Genomic DNA, 19,682 nt, shown 5'->3' on the forward strand with positions numbered 1-19,682 from the left:
TTTGAACCCAGAAGATGGAGGTTGCAGGGAGCTGAGATCACACCACTGTCCTCTAGCCTGGACAAGAGCAAGATTCTGTCTCAAAAAAAAAAAAAAAAAAAAAAAGAAAAGAGTTGCTTCTGTAGACACATATTTATTGGAAGGGGATGTATAATGGATTCACTGAAGACCCAGTCAGAGGTGCTATAAAATAATCCTTTCCATTCTCCTACCTCCACCAAATTTCAATATTCCTTCTACCCTAATATGCTTTTGGTACTTGAAATAATGACATAAACAAGGCATACGAGGTCCACTCATGGAGCTTATAAACTAGGAGAAAAAATACTTCAGAGTTATAAGGTAAGAGGAGTACTATAAAATATAATGTTATATATTAAAATATGTACTATATACAATATAACATCTGAAATCCAGTGTCACTTGGCAGTCAGTCATTCTGGAGGAAGAGGGAATTTTACTGTGAGGGCATTTTCAAGGACTGATTATGAAAGCATGTTGTAGGTGGTTCAGGGTAAAACAATACTTCTGAGAAGTGTTAAAGGACCTAAGTCAGTCAGATGGGAAAATGTGAGTAAGGTTGAAATATTACTTTAAAGGACATAGTGACTCACTGAAATCACAGAAACACAACAAAAATATGTTTGATTAAAGTAGAACGTTTAAGTCAAAACTATGTTACACGTTTCAATAATCAAATAATTGCTGTCAATTTACAGTAAATATAACTATGCTTATTAACATCACATTTCATATTTCTATCAGCAAAATTCATATTATTCTGATGACTATCTTTACTATATCATTACAAAATACCACACCTCTTTGCTAAAGAAAGAATAAGTGCCAGACACACGTATCGTACAATGTTAGGAGTGGTCCCAATGGAATTTCTCAGCTTCTTTCCCCGGGTACTCATTGCATTTATGGTGCTCTTATAATTACATATTTACATTCATGCCTGCTATACAAATATGGAGTCTACAGTAAGAAATCCCTAAAAACTTGGTTTTCCCCAAAACATGATTTTATAGATAAAATGAGATCACATCATCATTTGAGATATAAAGTGTAAATGCAGCAATAAATAAATCCCATTACATAGGTACTCTTAATCTCAAGTAGAAAGAATAGCACCAGCACAGCCATAAGAAAGTGTATGGAAATTGAGCAGGCATGTTTCTGTAGTGCTGGCATTTTCAACTGAGACAATTCATAGAGAGAAGAAAAAATACATCAGATAGTAAACATTTGAGAAGAGGTCAGGCACCTCCTGCAGAGTTAAAGAAGAAGATGCCAAACTGGGTTTGCAACCCCAGCCTTGAGAGTCAACTCCCATGCCCCCTGTCCTTCCCACTCCCCACAATGTAAGAAGAAAACTAGGGGGAGAAAAAAAATCCACTGAAGAAACTAGTAAGTCTTCCTCCCAGAAGAAAGTGCAGTGATGCTTCCCTCCCAGTAAGTGAAGGTAAGTCCAAGAGGTGAACAGAACCCATGAATTTTTTGGCACAAGAGATGAGAGATTTGATATTTGCATCTCAATATGGACTTCTGTTTATCCACAGGATTCATCTACTATGGCTCTTTAAAATGAGGAAAAAGAAAAACTGGAGAAAGAGATCAGCTGCAAAGTAATGCAGTTTCTTACATCTTAGCTAAGTGAGAAATGTGGAATATTTCTCTTGGTCAAGTGGATATTGAATAACGTTAGTGGGTGACATTCACACAAGAAATCCTGCTGAAGTAAAGGGTGAGGAAGTGTCTAAAGAGCTCAAGCTAAGCAGCACCCCATGAAGAATATTCTATGCCCAAAAAGCCTTCTAGTGTGCTTTCACTCCAGTCACACATGCCCAAGGGGCAGGTGCTTAGATGCCTGTGCCACAGAAGGCAGGTGACAGCAACAGCCCAATGAGTTCCACAGCACCAGAAACATAAGAGCTATTTGATCTCTTTCACCTTCCCAAGACATGATGTAATTCTTGTCACCATTAAGCTCCCCAGGTTGAGGTCTGTCTTTCATGGAGATTAGAGACAATGTGAAGGCAAAATTAAACATTATTATAAGTTTTAAACTGCATGGCTGAACTGTTTATTCTGGAAGGCAGCTAGGCTCACCACTATACCACCAATAATGAACTGTTTTTTTCCTAATACTTGAAGATGATAATATATCTACAGTGTCAGCCAAATATATTATTTAATAACTGAAAGGAAGAATCAAAAAGAAGGCTTAAATTAGTAGTCAAACTTAAAATTCATGTTTATACTACACTGAGTTGAAATCATACAATGGTTTGATTACATAGTATAACCTGAATTTTTTTTTTTTTTTTTTTTTTTTTTTAGACAGAGTCTTGCTCTGTTGCCCAGGCTGGAGTGCGGTGGCATGATCTTGGCTCACTGCAAGCTCCGCCTCCCGGGTTCACGCCATTCTCCTGCCTCAGCCTCCCGAGTAGCTGGGACTACATGCTCCCGCCACCACGCCCGGCTAATTTTTCTATTTTCAGTAGAGACCGGGTTTCACTGTGTTAGCCAGGATGGTCTCGATCTCATGACCTTGGGATCCGCCCGCCTCGGCCTCCCAAAAGTGCTGGGATTACAGGCGTGACCCACCGCGCACCAGGTCAACTGTAACTTGATTTTAAGGTACTCATTCACATACCTATGCAAGATGAATCAACAATGGAAACAGTAAAAAAGTATTAAGGCAGTCATTTCCCTCAAATCAAAGTGAGAAATCCCTAGCCACAAGACTTCTGAGTATTTTATTCTCATTGGCAAGCTTTAAACTGTCCCAGTCTGAAGCCATTAAACATTCTATTCACACAACTTCCCTAGTTCAGATTCTAGACTCACCAAACAAGTTTCTGACTCTCATTTCATATCTTCATAATGTACCAACAGATAAAGTATGTACTTATATAGACTCTGAATGTTCTAATTTCTGTGATAGTTATTTCTCATTGTAAAGTAACCAATGTGCTTTGTTATTATATTTCAGTTTTATAAACATAGTGATCTGCCTGTGACAGATGGATACATGAGATACAATGTCAGGATTTTTACCTTGATCAACTTGGCCATACCAAAGGCACTATAAATTCTCCGTAGTGCTGCACCTTTGCAAGAAGTCTGGAGGGAGCCTATTAACCTTCTCCTGGGTTTGGCAGGGATAGAGTGGGGCAGCACTTTTGTGCTGTGTTCAATTTCTATAATATTCAGACTTAATATTAATTTTCTGCACACTTGTGCTTGAGCACAAACACTGAGTTTTATGCAGTTTAACAAATAATGTATTTTTTCTTTCTATTTACCTACCACCCTCCTTTTTATCTCTTTTTTTTTAAAATTTATTTATTATTATTATACTTTAAGTTGTAGGGTACATGTGCATAACGTGCAGGTTTGTTACATATGTATACTTGTGCCTTGTTGGTGTGCTGCACCCATCAACTCGTCATTTACATCAGGTAATGCAATCCCTCTCCCCTCCCCCCTCCCCATGATAGGCCCCGGTGTGTGATGTTCCCCTTCCTGAGTCAAGTGATCTCATTGTTCAGTTCCCAGCTATGAGTGAGAACATGTGGTGTTTGGTTTTCTGTTCTTGTGATAGTTTGCTAAGAATGATGGTTTCCAGCTGCATCCATGTCCCTAAGTCAAAAGAACAAAGCTGGAGGCATCACGTTACCTGACTTCAAACTATACTACAAGGCTACAGTAACCAAAACAGCATGGTACTGGTACCAAAACAGAGATATAGACCAATGGAACAGAACAGAGTCCTCAGAAATAATACCACACATCTACAGCCATCTGATCTTTGACAAACCTGAGAGAAACAAGAAATGGGGAAAGGATTCCCTATTTAATAAATGGTGCTGGGAAAATTGGCTAGCCATAAGTAGAAAGCTGAAACTGGATCCTTTCCTTACTCCTTATACGAAAATTAATTCAAGATGGATTAGAGACTTAAATGTTAGACCTAATACCATAAAAATCCTAGAGGAAAACCTAGGTAGTACCATTCAGGACATAGGCATGGGCAAAGACTTCATGTCTAAAACACCAAAAGCAACAGCAGCAAAAGCCAAAATTGACAAATGGGATCTCATTAAACTAAAGAGCTTCTGCACAGCAAAAGACACTACCATCAGAGTGAACAGGCAACCTACAGAATGGGAGAAAATTTTTGCAATCTACTCATCTGACAAAGGGCTAATATCCAGAACCTACAAAGAACTCAAACAAATTTACAAGAAAAAAACAAACAACCCCATCAAAAAGTGGGCAAAGGATATGAACAGACATTTCTCAAAAGAAGACATTCATACAGCCAACAGATACATGAAAAAATGCTCATCATCACTGGCCATCAGAGAAATGCAAATCAAAACCACAATGAGATACCATCTCACACCAGTTAGAATGGCGATCATTAAAAAGTCAGGAAACAACAGGTGCTGGAGAGGATGTGGAGAAATAGGAACACTTTTACACTGTTGGTGGGATTGTAAACTTTTTATCTCTTTTAATAAAATAAAACAAAACAAAATTTAAAGTAGCACAATATTCCTGCATCCAGGTTAATATATTTTTTTAGAAAACTATAGTCCTTCGTCTCACTCATTGTTTTGGGGCACTGTCTTTATAAATCTCTCCTAAACCACATAACGCACACAGATAATATAATCCAAGTATTTCATAATTAAAAGAAATAATATGAGTTCATCAGCTTGAGGACATTATTTGAAGTGTATGGTACATGACAGATGACTGATTAATGTTTCTGATACTTCTATCAAAAACCCATAGTTCCTCTCAGTGAAAACTGATAAAGCAGGGTCAACACAGAGGATACCAGGATGATTTCATTTGCTTTCTCTCCATGTTCACTAGAATTGGTTCCCTCTTTCCTTCTCAGGAAGGCTCTTGCTTTTTACTGAACCCTCACACCGTATGTGTTAGGGTCAAGGTAGGATCCTCATAGAACAGACCTATGGAGCATTATCTCATGATAATGAATGAGATAATGAATTTTCTCACTATTTTATGCTACTCTTTCGGAACACTCAATATGGTTCTGTGTCTTAAAAAACAGAGGCAAAAACTGGTAATTTCTTATTATTTCCTGCTTTCGTTTTGTCTCTTCCTAATGAGAAAACAAACTACATTTTCATAAGATGATGACATTTTATGTAAGTGAAAAGAAGCTCTGTGAATTAATTTTTAATAGAAATATAAAAGTGAAAAATATAAAAATACAAAAAGTAAACAATATATGAAATTCCACAGATTTTTATAGATGGCTTCATAAGTATAGAAAGCACCTACATTTTGCAGTATCATTTTCACACCTATTTTTGAGAGCAATATTAATAAATGAAACATGAGCATACATTTCATAAAATCCAGCCATCATATCTAGTATGTGAGCAATTGCCTTTCCACCAACGAGCTTTTTTAAAATGACTTTTTCCTCCAGAATTGAACTCTGCTGATTCTACTAAGCTCTTTCATTTTTACTGAACATGGAAACTATTCACTCTGTATTAGAGTTATTATCAAGAAGAATGTGGCACAGGAAATATCTTCCCAACACCACTTTATTAAAAGAAAAGAAAATGTTGGAGGAAATGGAAAAAGCTAATCATACAGGTATACTGAAGATCAGCTTGAAGTAATCAACACATTTTGAAATTGCTGACTCACTTTGAACTCCATGGGAGCGTACAATTTTCCAGATTTCTGACGCTACTTCTTTGACATCCACTTGATAGTGATGAATAGGCACACCTCCATGGGAGTCCGGTTTGTTGAAAGAAACCTTGGCTGTGGTCTGTGACAGCTCTATGATCTTCACTCCATAGGGACTGGATGGCACATCTATGGACAAACAAATAGAAAGAAAACATAACCAAGGGAATGGGAATGGCCATTATTAAGGCTTATGGTGTTATGAGAACTAGGAGTGAAAGAAAATTGCTACCTGCATCACTTAATGTGTTTGAGTTACAGAACTTCCGTAAACACCTGAATGTTCTTTTGAAATTACAAGAAAGTATGCCCGAGTCAATTTTTATTAACACAGAAAATAGACAGCAAAATGAAAATCACACTTCAATTATTGAGGGAATATGTTACTTATGCATTTTCTATACAATATAAACATTTTATTGAGGTCCAGGAAAACGATCTTGTGTGTGTTTAAAAGAAAAAAATAAGAGAGATAAAGAGGGTAGTTAAAATGTTAGAATACATAATTCAGTTATTCAACCATCACCATAAATAATGAATGGTACCTTGTGAAAATACAAAATGTATTTTCTTTGCATTCACCACAATTATATTATTAAATTATAGGTAAGTGCTAAGTTTCGAGAAAAATGTCAGTATTATGAACTAAATAAGACTATAAACTATTAGGTCTAATTTCATTTATATATTATCCAATTAAATTAAACCTTTGGTTGAGATATTAAAATCTTATTCCCATATTTTCAAAATAGCTATAAAATCCTTCTTGTTTTATTTTAATCTATCCACTACTTACATTATTTCAAGTTCCATAAGGTATCTTAGGTGGACATTTAATTTAGTGTGTAATATAAAAAATTATTTCGGAAGAATTATCTCAAAGGCAGAGCAGGCAGAATTAGAAGAAAAAAATTCCAATGAGGATACAGTTGAAAACTCTACTCCAGAAACATCAAGATTTAGAGACACATTAATGTTAATTTCTCTATGAACCTCTTCCTCTTTTATTCCTATCACATCTGAAATAATCTTAAACTTAGGAAAAGAAACAAATATAAGTTTTTTCAGAGAGGGAATATATATATATATATATATATATATGTAAAACATACAAATATATGTATATCATATGATTTGGCTCTGTGTCCCCACACAAATCTCACCTTGAATTTTTTTTTTTTAATTTTTTTTTTTATTTTGAGACAGAGTCTTGCTCCGTGGTCAGGCTGGAGTGCAGTGGTGCAATCTTGACTCACTGCAACCTCAGCCTCCCCAGGGTCACACCTTTCTCCTGCCTCAGCCTCCCGAGTAGTTGGGACTACAGGTGCGCACCACCACGCGGGGCTAATTTTTCTATTTTTAGTAGGGACGGGGTTTCACCATGTTGGCCAGGATGGTCTCGATCTTTTAACGTCGTGATCCACCCGCCTCGGCCTCCCAAAGTGCTGGGATTGCAGGTGTGAGCCGCCGCGCCCAGCCTCATCTTGAATTTTAATTCCCATAATCCCCATGTGTTAAGGGTGGAACCAGGTGGAGGTAACTGAATCATGGGGGCGGTTTCTCCATGCTGCTCTCATGATAATGAATGAGTCTCACGAGATCTGATGGTTTTATAAACGGTCTGGCATTTCCGGGTTTTATAAAGGTCTGGCATTTCCCCTGCTGGCACTCACTCTGTCCTGCTGCCCTGTGAAGAAGGTGCCTGCTTCTCCTTTGCCTTTCACCATAATTGTAAGTTTCCTGAGGCCTCCCCAGGAACGCAGAACTGTGAGTCAATTAAATTCCTGTCCTTTATAAACTATACATATATATATATATACACACACACACACACATATATACACACACACATATATATAAAACTTGACTGATAAATATGCAGTACATGTGAGTTTCAATTCTTATATCAATCAAACATTTACATAAAAATCTGCAGTTGGGGCCAGGCACCATGGCTTACACCTGTAATCTCAGCACTTTGGAAGCCGAGGTGGGCAGATTACTTGAGGTCAGGAGTTTGAGACCAGCCTGTTCAACATAGTGAAACCCTCTTTTCACAAAAATACAAAAATTAGCTGGGCGTGGTGGAGTGTGCCTGTGATCCCAGCTGTTTGGGAGGCTGAGGCAGGAGAATCACTTGAACCCAGGAGGCGGAAGTTGCAGTGAGCTGAGATCACACCACTGCAAATCCAGCCTGGGCAACAGAGAGAGACTCTATCTCAAAAATAAATAAATACAAATAAAAATAAAAACAAAAATGTCATATGGCATTCAAAAGTCAAATGTACTTTATTTGCTAGAGTTAAAAAAGGTCACTGTAGGTCACATAAAAATATGCCTTATAAATAATACTGGGCAAAAGCCAGGAGAACAGCTTTAAGGCCTTTTATATGTGAATACTGTAAAGAAATGCCACAGTGTATATTTCAACTCTAAGGAGTAACTGTAAATTATTTAGAGAGCCTATGAAGTACATTATGTTATAACTCTAAGGTTCAAAAACACATGTGTAGAATTCTGATGCATCCAAAAGTCTTAGAACTATTAAAATCACATCTGGAAATGCAAATTTTAAGATATCTAAATAATGTTTGTAGACCTTCAAATATTCTAATAATTTTCATGTTTCCTTAATCTCCAGGTTAATCTGCATGTCTTTTCAGCTGTAGGTTTGATCCAAAATTTACTTGTAAGTTTGATCCAAAGTACAGGAGAAAGGCAAACAAATGCACATGGATCCCCTTAAAAAATGCCAATTCTTCAATCTGTGCTGAGAGGCTGACTCCCTAATGTACATTAGGTCTAAGTTGGATGTCATAGGCATTACACTCCAGTTTGGGGATATGTGTCAAAAGTGAAGGCAGTATATTCTGGGGAATGAGAGGGAGATATTATCCTCTTGGGCTTCCATCTTTGAATATATAGTATAAACATGATTGTTTTTACTCTGACTGCAGAAGTTGCACCGTTCACCAACTGTGCACCCTGACATGGTGCACCTGCAGAGAAAGAAGAGACTTTTTTTTCCTTCAGCACAAAGCCACTATCATCAAAATATGGGCCAGTGGCTTGTCTCTTCTAACTATACAATCCATTTTCAGATCTGCTGACACTTACTGTAGCCTTTCATTCATATGATTTTCCACTGACCTCTTATTTCTATTATTTCTTTTAAAGCAAAAGCATGCTTATGAATTTCATTCTCTTTCTAAACATTTTTTACATTTTGGTTTTGTAAGTCCAACTGTCAACTGACTACTAAATTTTAAGTTTCTTGAGGAAAGAGAAAACATTTTAAAAACATACATTCACACACATCCATTTATACATATAGATACATGTAACATAGAACAAAGTGACTGGAATATACTAAGTTCTCAGGAAATACTTGATGAATTAAATATTTCAGTAATGAAAAATAATATACAAAGATACAGAACATGTCTAAGTGAATAGTGTCAGATGTGCCTAGAATCAACATCTCTAATTCTTCTCTTCACTTTCTGGATTGTTCTGTAATTGCCTTCACCCTTGATTCCTATCTATCATATACATCACAATCAGTCAAACACTATTTTAATAATTCCTGCATTATAATTCTTGTATCCATTTCTTCCTTCCCATTTCCTCTGTTACCTCCCAAGCCCTGGCCCTTTCTGACTTTTCCTGTAATGCCATTAGTGGCTCTTGGCTTCCTTTTCTACTGGATGTCCAATAAAAACATCAATGCATGAGGCATGCAAATGCAAAATCAATCTTTGTAAAGAACCACTCTGATCACATCACTTTCCTGGGAATGGTATTCAGGAGCTTCATTTTCATTACAACATTAGTCTCGGTCTTTTCAGTCTCATGCTCAGGATCCTGGCTTATCTAATGCACTGGGTGTATGCAAAGATATGGATCTATTCTAAAAGACTTTCAGACACAGCTCAATATTTCAACTGAGGCTCATCGGATGCTCAGTTTCACACACTGTTATCCCTTCATTGTTACCATATTTTTCTAAACTATTTCCTAGCATCTTATATCCCAAAAATTGACGAATACCATTCACCACTCAATGAATGAATAAATGAATAGAAAACCAATTGTGCATATACTTATTTGTTTAGTTACCCTTTCTCTTCACCTCTAATGTGCTGGTAAACTGTTGGATTAAAAGACTGGATATGTATGTCCTGGGAGTCTATGGATTCAAGGCCTGGCCTTGCCACTTTCGTCAACTACTGCCTTGGACAAGTCACTTAATCTTTTCACATTGCAGTAGTTTTCCCTCTCGAATGGAGATAAGAATAGTACTGCTGCTAGTGTTGTTGGAAATATCAAGTAATGTTGAGCACTTAGACCCTAGAATACATTAAAATTCTTAGTAAATGTCAGTCATTGTACTTTTTCTATCCCTCCCTGATCATCAGCCTCCTTCTATTACATACTTTTGTATCCATTGACATGTATCAATGTTTTAGTCAAATGGTAGGTAATGGGTACAATACGATGTTCAGCTCAGAAGTTTTTGAGCTGTGTAATGGCAAGGAGTTGGTGCCATGACCTAGGAGTCAGATGGATACAATCTCTGGTGTTACTGAATGAACTTGTGTATATTAAACTCCCAGAAGTTCTTCATCTTACATAACTGAAACTTTTTAATCTTTGTCCAACACCTTCCCATTTCTCCCACTCCCCAGCCCCTGGCAACTACCATTTTTCTCTCTGTTTCTATTAGTTCCACTGTTTTAGAATTCCACATATAAGTGAGATAATGCTGTACATCTTTATATCTTGGCTATCTTGGCTACAGTGAGTAATGCTTCAATGTAATCAATGTCTTGGAGAGCTATCACCTCTTGATTAACTGATAATGGAAGTCTATCTTCTCATTTTCCAAGACTAAACCCTCCATCTGTGAATGACATGTCTTTTCCTTTTGTCTTCTCCATTTTTTATCAGATAGCTCTTCTTTTATCAGATAGCTCTTCTCTTCCTTTTTCTTCTTCTTTGGAATTTTATTCTTTCTTCTCAGTGTTATTACTATGAATTATAAAGATCTCTTTTTTTTTTTTTTTCAATCCCACCCTCTTCTCAGGAAACATACTCTTCCTTTGTTCCTCGTTGCTGTGTTTCAATAGATTATTTCTAATTTCTGCCCCAACATCTTTATTTCTGAGAATTTGGTCTCCTAGCATGCATGGTTCATAGACACTAACTGTGCTCTTTTTCCACATATGAGGCTGTGGTGTTGCTGAACTTAGATCCAGGAATCTGAAGAGTCTGATTTTTGTAAACCCTCTTTCAAAAGGAAGCGCTATCATGAATATTATTTCAGAATGGTGTTTTAAACTGTATCCTAGATATTTTTCTATTAACACACAGATTCAAATTCTATGATTTCAGATACTCCTGTTCATCATAAGAAATTACAGGCTAAAATCTTCATTTCCTAGACTTACTTGCTGCTATGGTTCTAAGTTTCCTGTAGTGAACCTAGAATGAAAAGCACGTGTATATAGTTTGGAATTGCCGGAGGGGTGTGAATGTCAGTCCCACTTTTCTCAGGAGGTGCACATGGACAAGAAGCTCTGCAGATATGAATGAGGGAAGCATCCGAACTCCCACTCAGCAGCCTATTCATCCAGTTTCTGGAGTGCTGTGGCTGTGATTATCAGCTGAGGGGTAACCTGGCAGCAGGGCTCCCTGACCTCTAGTTAGTCATTGCAGACCTCACATGTGGACCACGCTTATGCTATTTTGTGACCTTGAAGGTAGAATATTGGTGGCTATCTTTGGTCTTTTCTCTGCCTTTCCAGTGATTTTATAACCAGTTTGTTCTTTATAATAAATCAGTTTCTGCTTGATTTCCTCATCAATTTCTATCTGGTAAAAGTCTCAAATACTAAAAGAATTGGAACATAAGTAACTGAATTTACTAGATCCAGTAACACTGTTACATGCAGTGTCACCATAATTGTTTGCAACTCAGGGACTTCTGTGCTGAGATAGGTTCTATCTACTTCTGTTTTGAGTGACTACCTTACTTCCATAAGGTTTTATATACATTTTTCTTGTTTCGATTATGCTGTGGTTTGAATGCTGGCTTCCCTCCAAATTTTATATGTTGAATATATTATTAAGAGTTGGGGTCTTTTGGGATGTAATAAAGTCATAAGACATCCACCCTCATGAATAAAATTAGTGCCCCCATAAAAGAGGCTGAATGAAGTATGTTTGCCCCTTTCACTATGTAAGGACACACAGAAGGCACCATCTATAAAAAACAATTCGGTTATTCAATGTGCACCAAAACCCAAATCTGATGGTGCCTTGATCTTGAATTTCCCAGCCTCTAGAACTGTGAGCAATATATTTATGTTGCTAATACATTACAGAGTCTAATATATTTTGCTATAGCATCCAGAACAGAGCAAGAAAAATTGTGAGCTTAATATATTATAGCCCACCTGCAATACATCTGAATGCTGTAAATTCCTTCTCATTTCACTACTCACCTAGTTTTTACCAACTGCCAAATCCAAATTATTATTTAGATTTTTTTCACAGTAATTCACCAATTATATTTACATTTATCCTTCAAAGTAGATACACTATCTCCCTGAATAATTTCTTTTTTTTGTCCTTACAAGTCCATGGATTAAACTGAAGTAGTCCAGAGATCTGATCTTGATTTTCCCATTTTTACCTCTAATATTCTCCATAGAATCCCTCATTGTATACCAGACAGAATGTAAATATGATGAATTATTATTATTATTATTTGAGGAGGAGGAGGACGAGTCTCGCTTTTGTCGCCCAGGCTGGAGTGCAATGGCATGATTTTGGCTCACACTGCCACCTCGGCCTCCTGGGTTCAAGCAATTATCCTGCCTCAGCCTCCTGAGTCGCTGGAATTACAGGCACTCACCACCACACCTGGCTAATTTTTTTGATGTTGTTGTTTTTGTATTTTATTAGAGACGGGGCTTCAACATGTTGACCAGGCTGGTCTCAAACTCCTGACCTTGGATGATTCGCCCGCTTCGGCTTCCCAAAGTGCTTGTATTACAGGCATAAGCCACCTTGCCCTGCCAACATGATGAATGCTTTTAAGATCTATAACTTAATTTCTCTCTACCTCTCTATTCACATTACCAACATGGGTCTTCTCACACAATATACCCTTCCAGTCTTTCATTAAATGCCTTACTCATTAACAGTACCTATCCTTTCAGAGCATAGTGCCTATGTACAAGTGTAACCTTGATGTTTCTTTCAGTCTTTCCCTTTCTTCTTCTCTGGACCTGTTTCTACTCCCTCTTTCAGACTCAATTCAAAAGTTGACACCTTTTGAGAGCCTTTTCCAAGAACTCCAGTCAGAATTCATTTTTATTCTCCCAAACCTTTGATTCGCATTTCTACAGCAACCTTATATCTTTTGAACTCTAACTTATGGGTAAAGACCAGATTCCATACATTATTTATCTTCAGATTCCTAAGATCTAGAACAATGTCTGGCACCTACTAGAAATTCACTATTTTTTGAGTGAATGAATTAAAAAGTGATTAGGCATTGATGTAAACATGGATTCTCTGAAAATAATGTCAAGTTATCCCGATTTCCTTTTCTTCATAACAATATGAGAATGAGAAAATCAAGAATATGTTATGAATAGTTTCTGAATATCACTGTTTGCTTAATGAGTTTTAAAAAAAAATCCAGATGTAGACTTTTCCAGGCTAGATAATAAAACTGATTATGTTAAAGAAACCTGGCATTATATTTAGGTGAAGAAAGGGTGATACCAAATGAACTAATTTTAACATGCTTTCAAGTGTTATGGAGCATGGGTCTGGCTAAGATAAAATCTGGGTACACGGACCAGTAGATCGGCCATAATTCCATATCTTTAGAAATCTATTCAATTGATCCAGTTTAACCTGTAAGCAGACCTCTGTTCTCAAGGATGACTGACACAGGCTTATCCTGACTTAGGTGAAAATACAGATGAGTGCTTCATGGTACTGTACTTGTGACTTAAATCAATCCTGAAAAAAAGAGCTAAAATATTGAATTTGACAGGGTTTCAGTAGGTTAAAAAGTGAGTCAAAACTGACAAGATGAGATTTAATAGGGGTAAGTAGAGAGTCCTGAACTGAGGTTAAAAAAATGAATTGTGAAGCACAGTATCAGAGACCTCTCTTAATAGCAGTTTGTGTAAAAAATCGGTAGGACGAACTCCTAAATGGAAAAAAATGACAAAAGTCAAATGAATTTTATATTATTTAATAGAAGTATAATGTTCAGAATAAGTAAGGTCATTATCTCATTTTACTATGCCTTGGTCCTTGATGTCTAGATTTATGTATAATAACTAAAGAGGCATCAAGGTACTGACTTCTATCTAAAAGAAAAGTGACCAATAAGAACTATAATTATGCCATAATAATACCTACCTAATATTTGTTGAATACTTGCCATGTGCTGGTTATTTGAATGCATTAACTCACTTAGTTGTCACAATACTGTTATTAGGTAAATCTTGGAATGACTGCACAGAAACTCCTAGAGAGCTGAGGCTCTCATTCCCCAGGGGCTGGACATACTACCTGATGACAGCCAAGTCCCTCCCATCACATTGCCCAGGAGAAGGTGACTTTATCAAAAAGGTGCATCAATTAATGAAACAAAGTTGGGATTATTATATTTAGGATTAAGGTGTAATATAAAAAAGTCCATCAGTTAAAAAATATAACAATGATGAAATGAATTAAGAAATTTAAAAATATATAAATGAAATATATTGATAATATTATATTATCAATTACTCGATAATAAATTATTGAGTACTTGATAATAATATATTATCAATTACTTGATAATAATATTTAAAATGTAGGGTAACGATTTTTCAAAAAAAGAAATAATACACATGCATATAAATATACAGAATGCCTTTTCAGATAATCATCTTTTGGAAGTAGAAAACTGTAAGGAACAAATAACACTATATAGTCAAACTTTTATTTAGCCTTACGTGCTGTACAACTTTAATTTGATTCAAGATATGTACTTCAATCCAAACAGAGAATGTTTCCCACTAGAAAGCAGGATCAACACCTAGGAGGTACATTTTAAAACCCAATTTTATGGTGAAGTCTTAAAACATATACATATTTGTCTCTCCTATATTTCTAGTTAATATTTTGATTAAAAGTTAAGAAAACAAAATTGTCAAGCATGTATGTGGAATATTTCATATTTCTATAACAACATAGAAAGATTACATTTTTTTCCCAATTTTCTAAAGACAGAGGAGATAGGTAAAAGAAGACTACACCAACTCTTGCTCATTAATAGGAAGTCAGAGTTTAATGGAAAGTCCTTGCTTAGGGTTATCTGACTTAAACCAAATATATATACTTATTTTATTTCCATTTCAAAAATACTTCATTTTTATATTATTTTTATAGGTTTAGGGGGTTTTGTTACAATCACATATTATGTACTAGTAAAGTTTGGGCTTTTAGTGTGTCCATCACCCGAATATTGAACATTGCACCCAACAAGTAATGTTTCAGTCTTCATCTCTCTCCCAGCATCCCACCTTTGGAAGTCTCCAGTGTCTATTTTTCCATGTGTGTACACACTGTTTTGCTCCCACTTACAAGTGAGAACATGCGGTATTTGAATTTCTGTTTTTGAATTATTTCACTTAGGTGAATGGCCTCCAACAAGCCTCTTTGGGTTGCTGTTTCTGTCTTGGCACATGGGCACTCTTTTTACCCTGCCTGGATCGCAACACTGGACCCCTGCAACACGCCTTCCACTCCATTCACTCTGCTCAGGCTTTGACACCCCATGCCAGGCTTCTGTGCTTCACCCTACTCCCACACAGATGCCTACCTCGTTCCGATGTAGGGCTGAATTATTAAAAAGGGAAAACGTAAGGGAGTAAGAAGGAAGGGAGGACAAATGGGAGGAAAAAGTAAAAAAATTTTTGAACGCTGAAAAAGTAAATTTTTCCTATATTACCACTGAATGTGTACAAAAATTTCACACTAAATTTTGGCTCTTAATTTATTCCCTTTGGAAGTAAGGTATTCTGTTACACTCTAAAATACCATATGCCAAATAATCTTGACCTTTTACAAGGCAAATAAGCCAATGAAATCTTGAACTGTGGTAGCTTCATATATTTGGAAATATTTATATTTTTTATGTATATATATCTTACATCTTATTTAAAATCACAGTACAGTTTCAGTGTTTGGATGCTGCAGGACAGATTAAGTTTTCTACCAAATATTAGTATTAAAGAACAGTCCCATAACATAAATCGTATTTATAAATGTTGATGTTTAAATGTATGTTTCCTATCTAAGGCTGAGTGTCTGAATCATTTTTAGATCTTCATTACAATTTCAATTGAATCCACCTTCTTCTAAAACAAATTCTTAGCCTGGAATTGTATAAAGTTTGGAATATTAGCAGAATTGCAGAATAATATTCAAAAAAGTTTTCCAATATTTTCTAACTCAGCTTTAATGCAAAACTTTAATTTTTATTATGGTTGGACAGAAGAAAACTCTCTAATTTAATATATTCACTAGAAGGATAGGAGTAAAATATATTTTTCAATGAACAATATTGCAGTCAGTATCATGAGATATGAAGGTGCGTGCACATTAAACATTACCTGTGAATTTCATGGAATTATTTAAACCTAATCAACATAATGTTTTAAATACCAAGTATTAATACACCCTCCCCAAAATTCTGGTCATTTATTAAGTTGTACCTAATGGAAAAACACATCATTTATAAAATGGCAATATACAATACTGGATCAATATTAATAACATTATATATACATATATATACACATATATTGATCCTATATCTAATTATTTATAAAATTATATACTAATTTAAATAAAAGTTGCATAATTTCCAAAGGCTTGGAATTAATTTGAGTAGTGAATGCTTCTTATTAGTATAGTTGATTCTTCAATTTATTATCAATGCATTTTGGTGAGACTTAGCACACTTCATTTTCTTATAATTTAATTTGCTTGTATAACAGTTTCTTCACATTTCTAAACTCTCATCTTGATTTTTTTTCTCCCTGCCTTCTTCTGTCAATTCTTTCCATGTAATCTCTTTTCTCCCTTCTCTATCAATGTGGTAAAATTTGAATTGGAGAATAGCAGCTTATCTAAGTTAAATAATAATTTGACATTATTAGCTTAAAAATTTCCCTTCGTGGCCTTTATGATTAATGATATTAATATTTACAATATATCTATATAGCAGTAAAAATGAACATCTTTCTGAATTTAATATAAAATTAAAGTTATAGATAAAATCTCTACCTGAAAAGGTTTTAAAATTTCTTTACAGAAGCTTTTAAGTCTGTTAAAATATAATATTACAATAATTTTCTGATATTACTTTACTTACTCTTAGAAGACTGTAAATCACATTTTTTCCATTTGAGCTATATAAACTTTTTTTTTTTTGAGATGGAGTCTTGCACTATCGCCCAGACTGGAGTGCAGTGGTGCGATCTCGGCTCACTGCAACCTCCGCCTCCCAGTTTCAAGCAATTCTCCTCCCTTAGCCTCCCGAGTAGCTGGGACTTACAGGCACCTGCCACCACGCCAGGCTAATTTTTTTTTTGTATTTTTAGTAGAGACGGGGGTTCACCATATCAGCCAGGATGGTCTAGATCTCCTGACCTCGTGATCCGCCCGCCTCGGCCTCCCAAAGTGCTGGGATTATAGGTGTGAGCTACCGCGCCCGGCCTATAAACTATTTTTTAAAATGTATTTTAGGATTCCTCACCAGTCTTGTAAAACATAGTGGCAAATTTTATAAATAAGTAAACAATATCTGGCTTTCTGGTTTTCCTGAATTTTTTATTCTATCTGTTAGTATTTCTATATCTTTAAGCTTTAGAGGTAAAACTAGAATATTAACATATATATATATACACACACAAAATAAAACATTTTCACCACATTTATGCAACCTTCAATTTTCTATTTTCCTTCAGAAGTAAGATAGCTATTTGTACTTTCAAGACTAAAAGTTTAATATATATCAATTACAGTTCATTTTTTCTCAGAGTGTTTTGATTTTTAATTTTTTTGTCAGGATTCTGTCTTTATTTGAAATATAATTTAATTTCTTAAAACATATGTTCTCTATTTCTTTCACAGATATCTCAATTTTAAAGTTGGAGGGATTTGAATCAGGGTTTAAAGTCAATCCTGATGAGTAAATACATTCTGTGTGCTCACTGTATAGCAGACACAATGAAGCAATCTCTATTGTTACTTATAAAAATGTAAAAGATATTTTTGCTAACATTTAAAATTACACGACACCCACTTTTTGGAAGTTCATATTTTTCTTATAGACACGCTGAAGTCTAAGGTTTTGGAAAATTTTTATGGATGCAAAATTGTTGAACATATTTACAGGGAACATGTGACAATTTGATATAAGCAGACAACATATAATGATCAAATCTGAGTAACTGGCATGTCTGTTCTTTCACACATTTGTCATTTCTTTGTGTTTGGAACATTCCAAATCTATCCTTCTATTCTGAAATATACAATAACTCATTGCTAACTATTATAGCCCTATTGTACTACTGAACAGTATATCTTATTCTTTGTAATCAACTGTAGTTTTGTGCTCCTCGAGTAACCTCTCTGTATACCCTCCTTCCCAATACACTACCAAGCCTCTGGTAACCACAGTCTACCAGATACCTCCAAGAGATCCATTGTTTTATCTCCCACATATAAATGAGACTACTTTATCAACTGAAATTTTCATTTGCTTTCAGAAATATTGTGTGAGATCTCACAAAGTATTGTGCTACACTTACCAGCCAAAGCAAGAATGTATTCTTGAAATCTTGTTCCTATGCGATTAGTGGCTGTGCAATTATAGCGTCCAAAGTCATTGTCAGATGTAGGTGCAATCTGAAATAATTATAATAACAAAAGTTACAATTCTAAAACATCACAGAAGTTTTAAAATAAACCCCAGTATGACTACCACTTTCACATGTTTCATTTTTTTACCCAACAACTCCTTACCATATATTTTTAATTTTCTTTATCAAGTAAGCATTACTAAATAATATAAATCCTTTTATGATATATCCATGGGCCTATAATATCCATAGGACTAGGCAAATCAGAATTTATCTATTAATTCATTAAGTAAACAAATGGCACCACTTTGATGTATCTATTAAATAGCAAAACCAATAGATCTACATATATGTAAAGCTCAGAAAGTAGTACACACACAGTTTGAAATGTGTGTGTGTGTGTATATATATATATATATATATATATATAGTTTGCAGTCAATGTAGGTGTAAACTTGAAAACAGGAAGCTTGTAATAAAAGCATTGTTAACTGTTTTCTACGTTTTGGCCTCAGACCAGTTTGCTTTAAAGTTCAAGAAAGGCTCCAAATATGTGATATTTCTCTCCCTGTTTTGAGTTATTGAACATATAATAGTAATGAAGGAGGAAGGATCATTCTTAAAGAAATCTTTCCAGGAACATATTGTGCAAGAAAATGTTGCTCTTTGCAACAATACTTATAGACAGGTACTTTTTCTCGCTATCTAATAACAGTATCTTGCCTGCATTTCTGTTCAATTCCTATCATTCTTTTTTCAGTCTAGGTAGAAAATAGCTGACCTCTATCCTTACACATTTGAAATCCATAATTAAGTTAACCTTTAGGGATTCTATTGGTGAACACTGAGACAAACCCTGTAATTCTAATGTACAGAAATTCTGAAGTATCAATTTAGATAAGAGATTTGATGATAGTAATAGATATAATTTTCAATCTCTGTAACTATTATTAAGAGAGAATATGCTTACAAGAGTTGCTG

The 19,682-nt window shown here is 35.3% G+C and overlaps 2 protein-coding genes across 5 annotated transcripts in view; one reads left to right on the forward strand and one right to left on the reverse strand.

The window, feature by feature from the left end:
* The window catches only part of LOC126949611 (ATP synthase subunit f, mitochondrial-like), a 739,455-nt gene that overhangs the window by 206,916 nt on the left and 512,857 nt on the right, over positions 1-19,682 (forward strand). The window lies entirely within an intron of this gene.
* The window catches only part of NCAM2 (neural cell adhesion molecule 2), a 566,845-nt gene that overhangs the window by 105,348 nt on the left and 441,815 nt on the right, over positions 1-19,682 (reverse strand). For all 4 annotated transcript variants that reach the window (XM_050782162.1, XM_050782165.1, XM_050782164.1 and 1 more), the window contains exons 11-12: positions 18,651-18,747; positions 5,710-5,883 (exon numbers count right to left, since the gene is read on the reverse strand). In XM_050782162.1, coding sequence (XP_050638119.1) covers positions 5,710-5,883; positions 18,651-18,747 — 271 coding nt within the window. The remainder of the gene's footprint in view (positions 1-5,709; positions 5,884-18,650; positions 18,748-19,682) is intronic.

The sequence above is a fragment of the Macaca thibetana genome, chromosome 3 (genome assembly GCF_024542745.1).
Source record: "Macaca thibetana thibetana isolate TM-01 chromosome 3, ASM2454274v1, whole genome shotgun sequence".
In the NCBI taxonomy this organism is placed as follows: Eukaryota; Metazoa; Chordata; class Mammalia; order Primates; family Cercopithecidae; genus Macaca; species Macaca thibetana.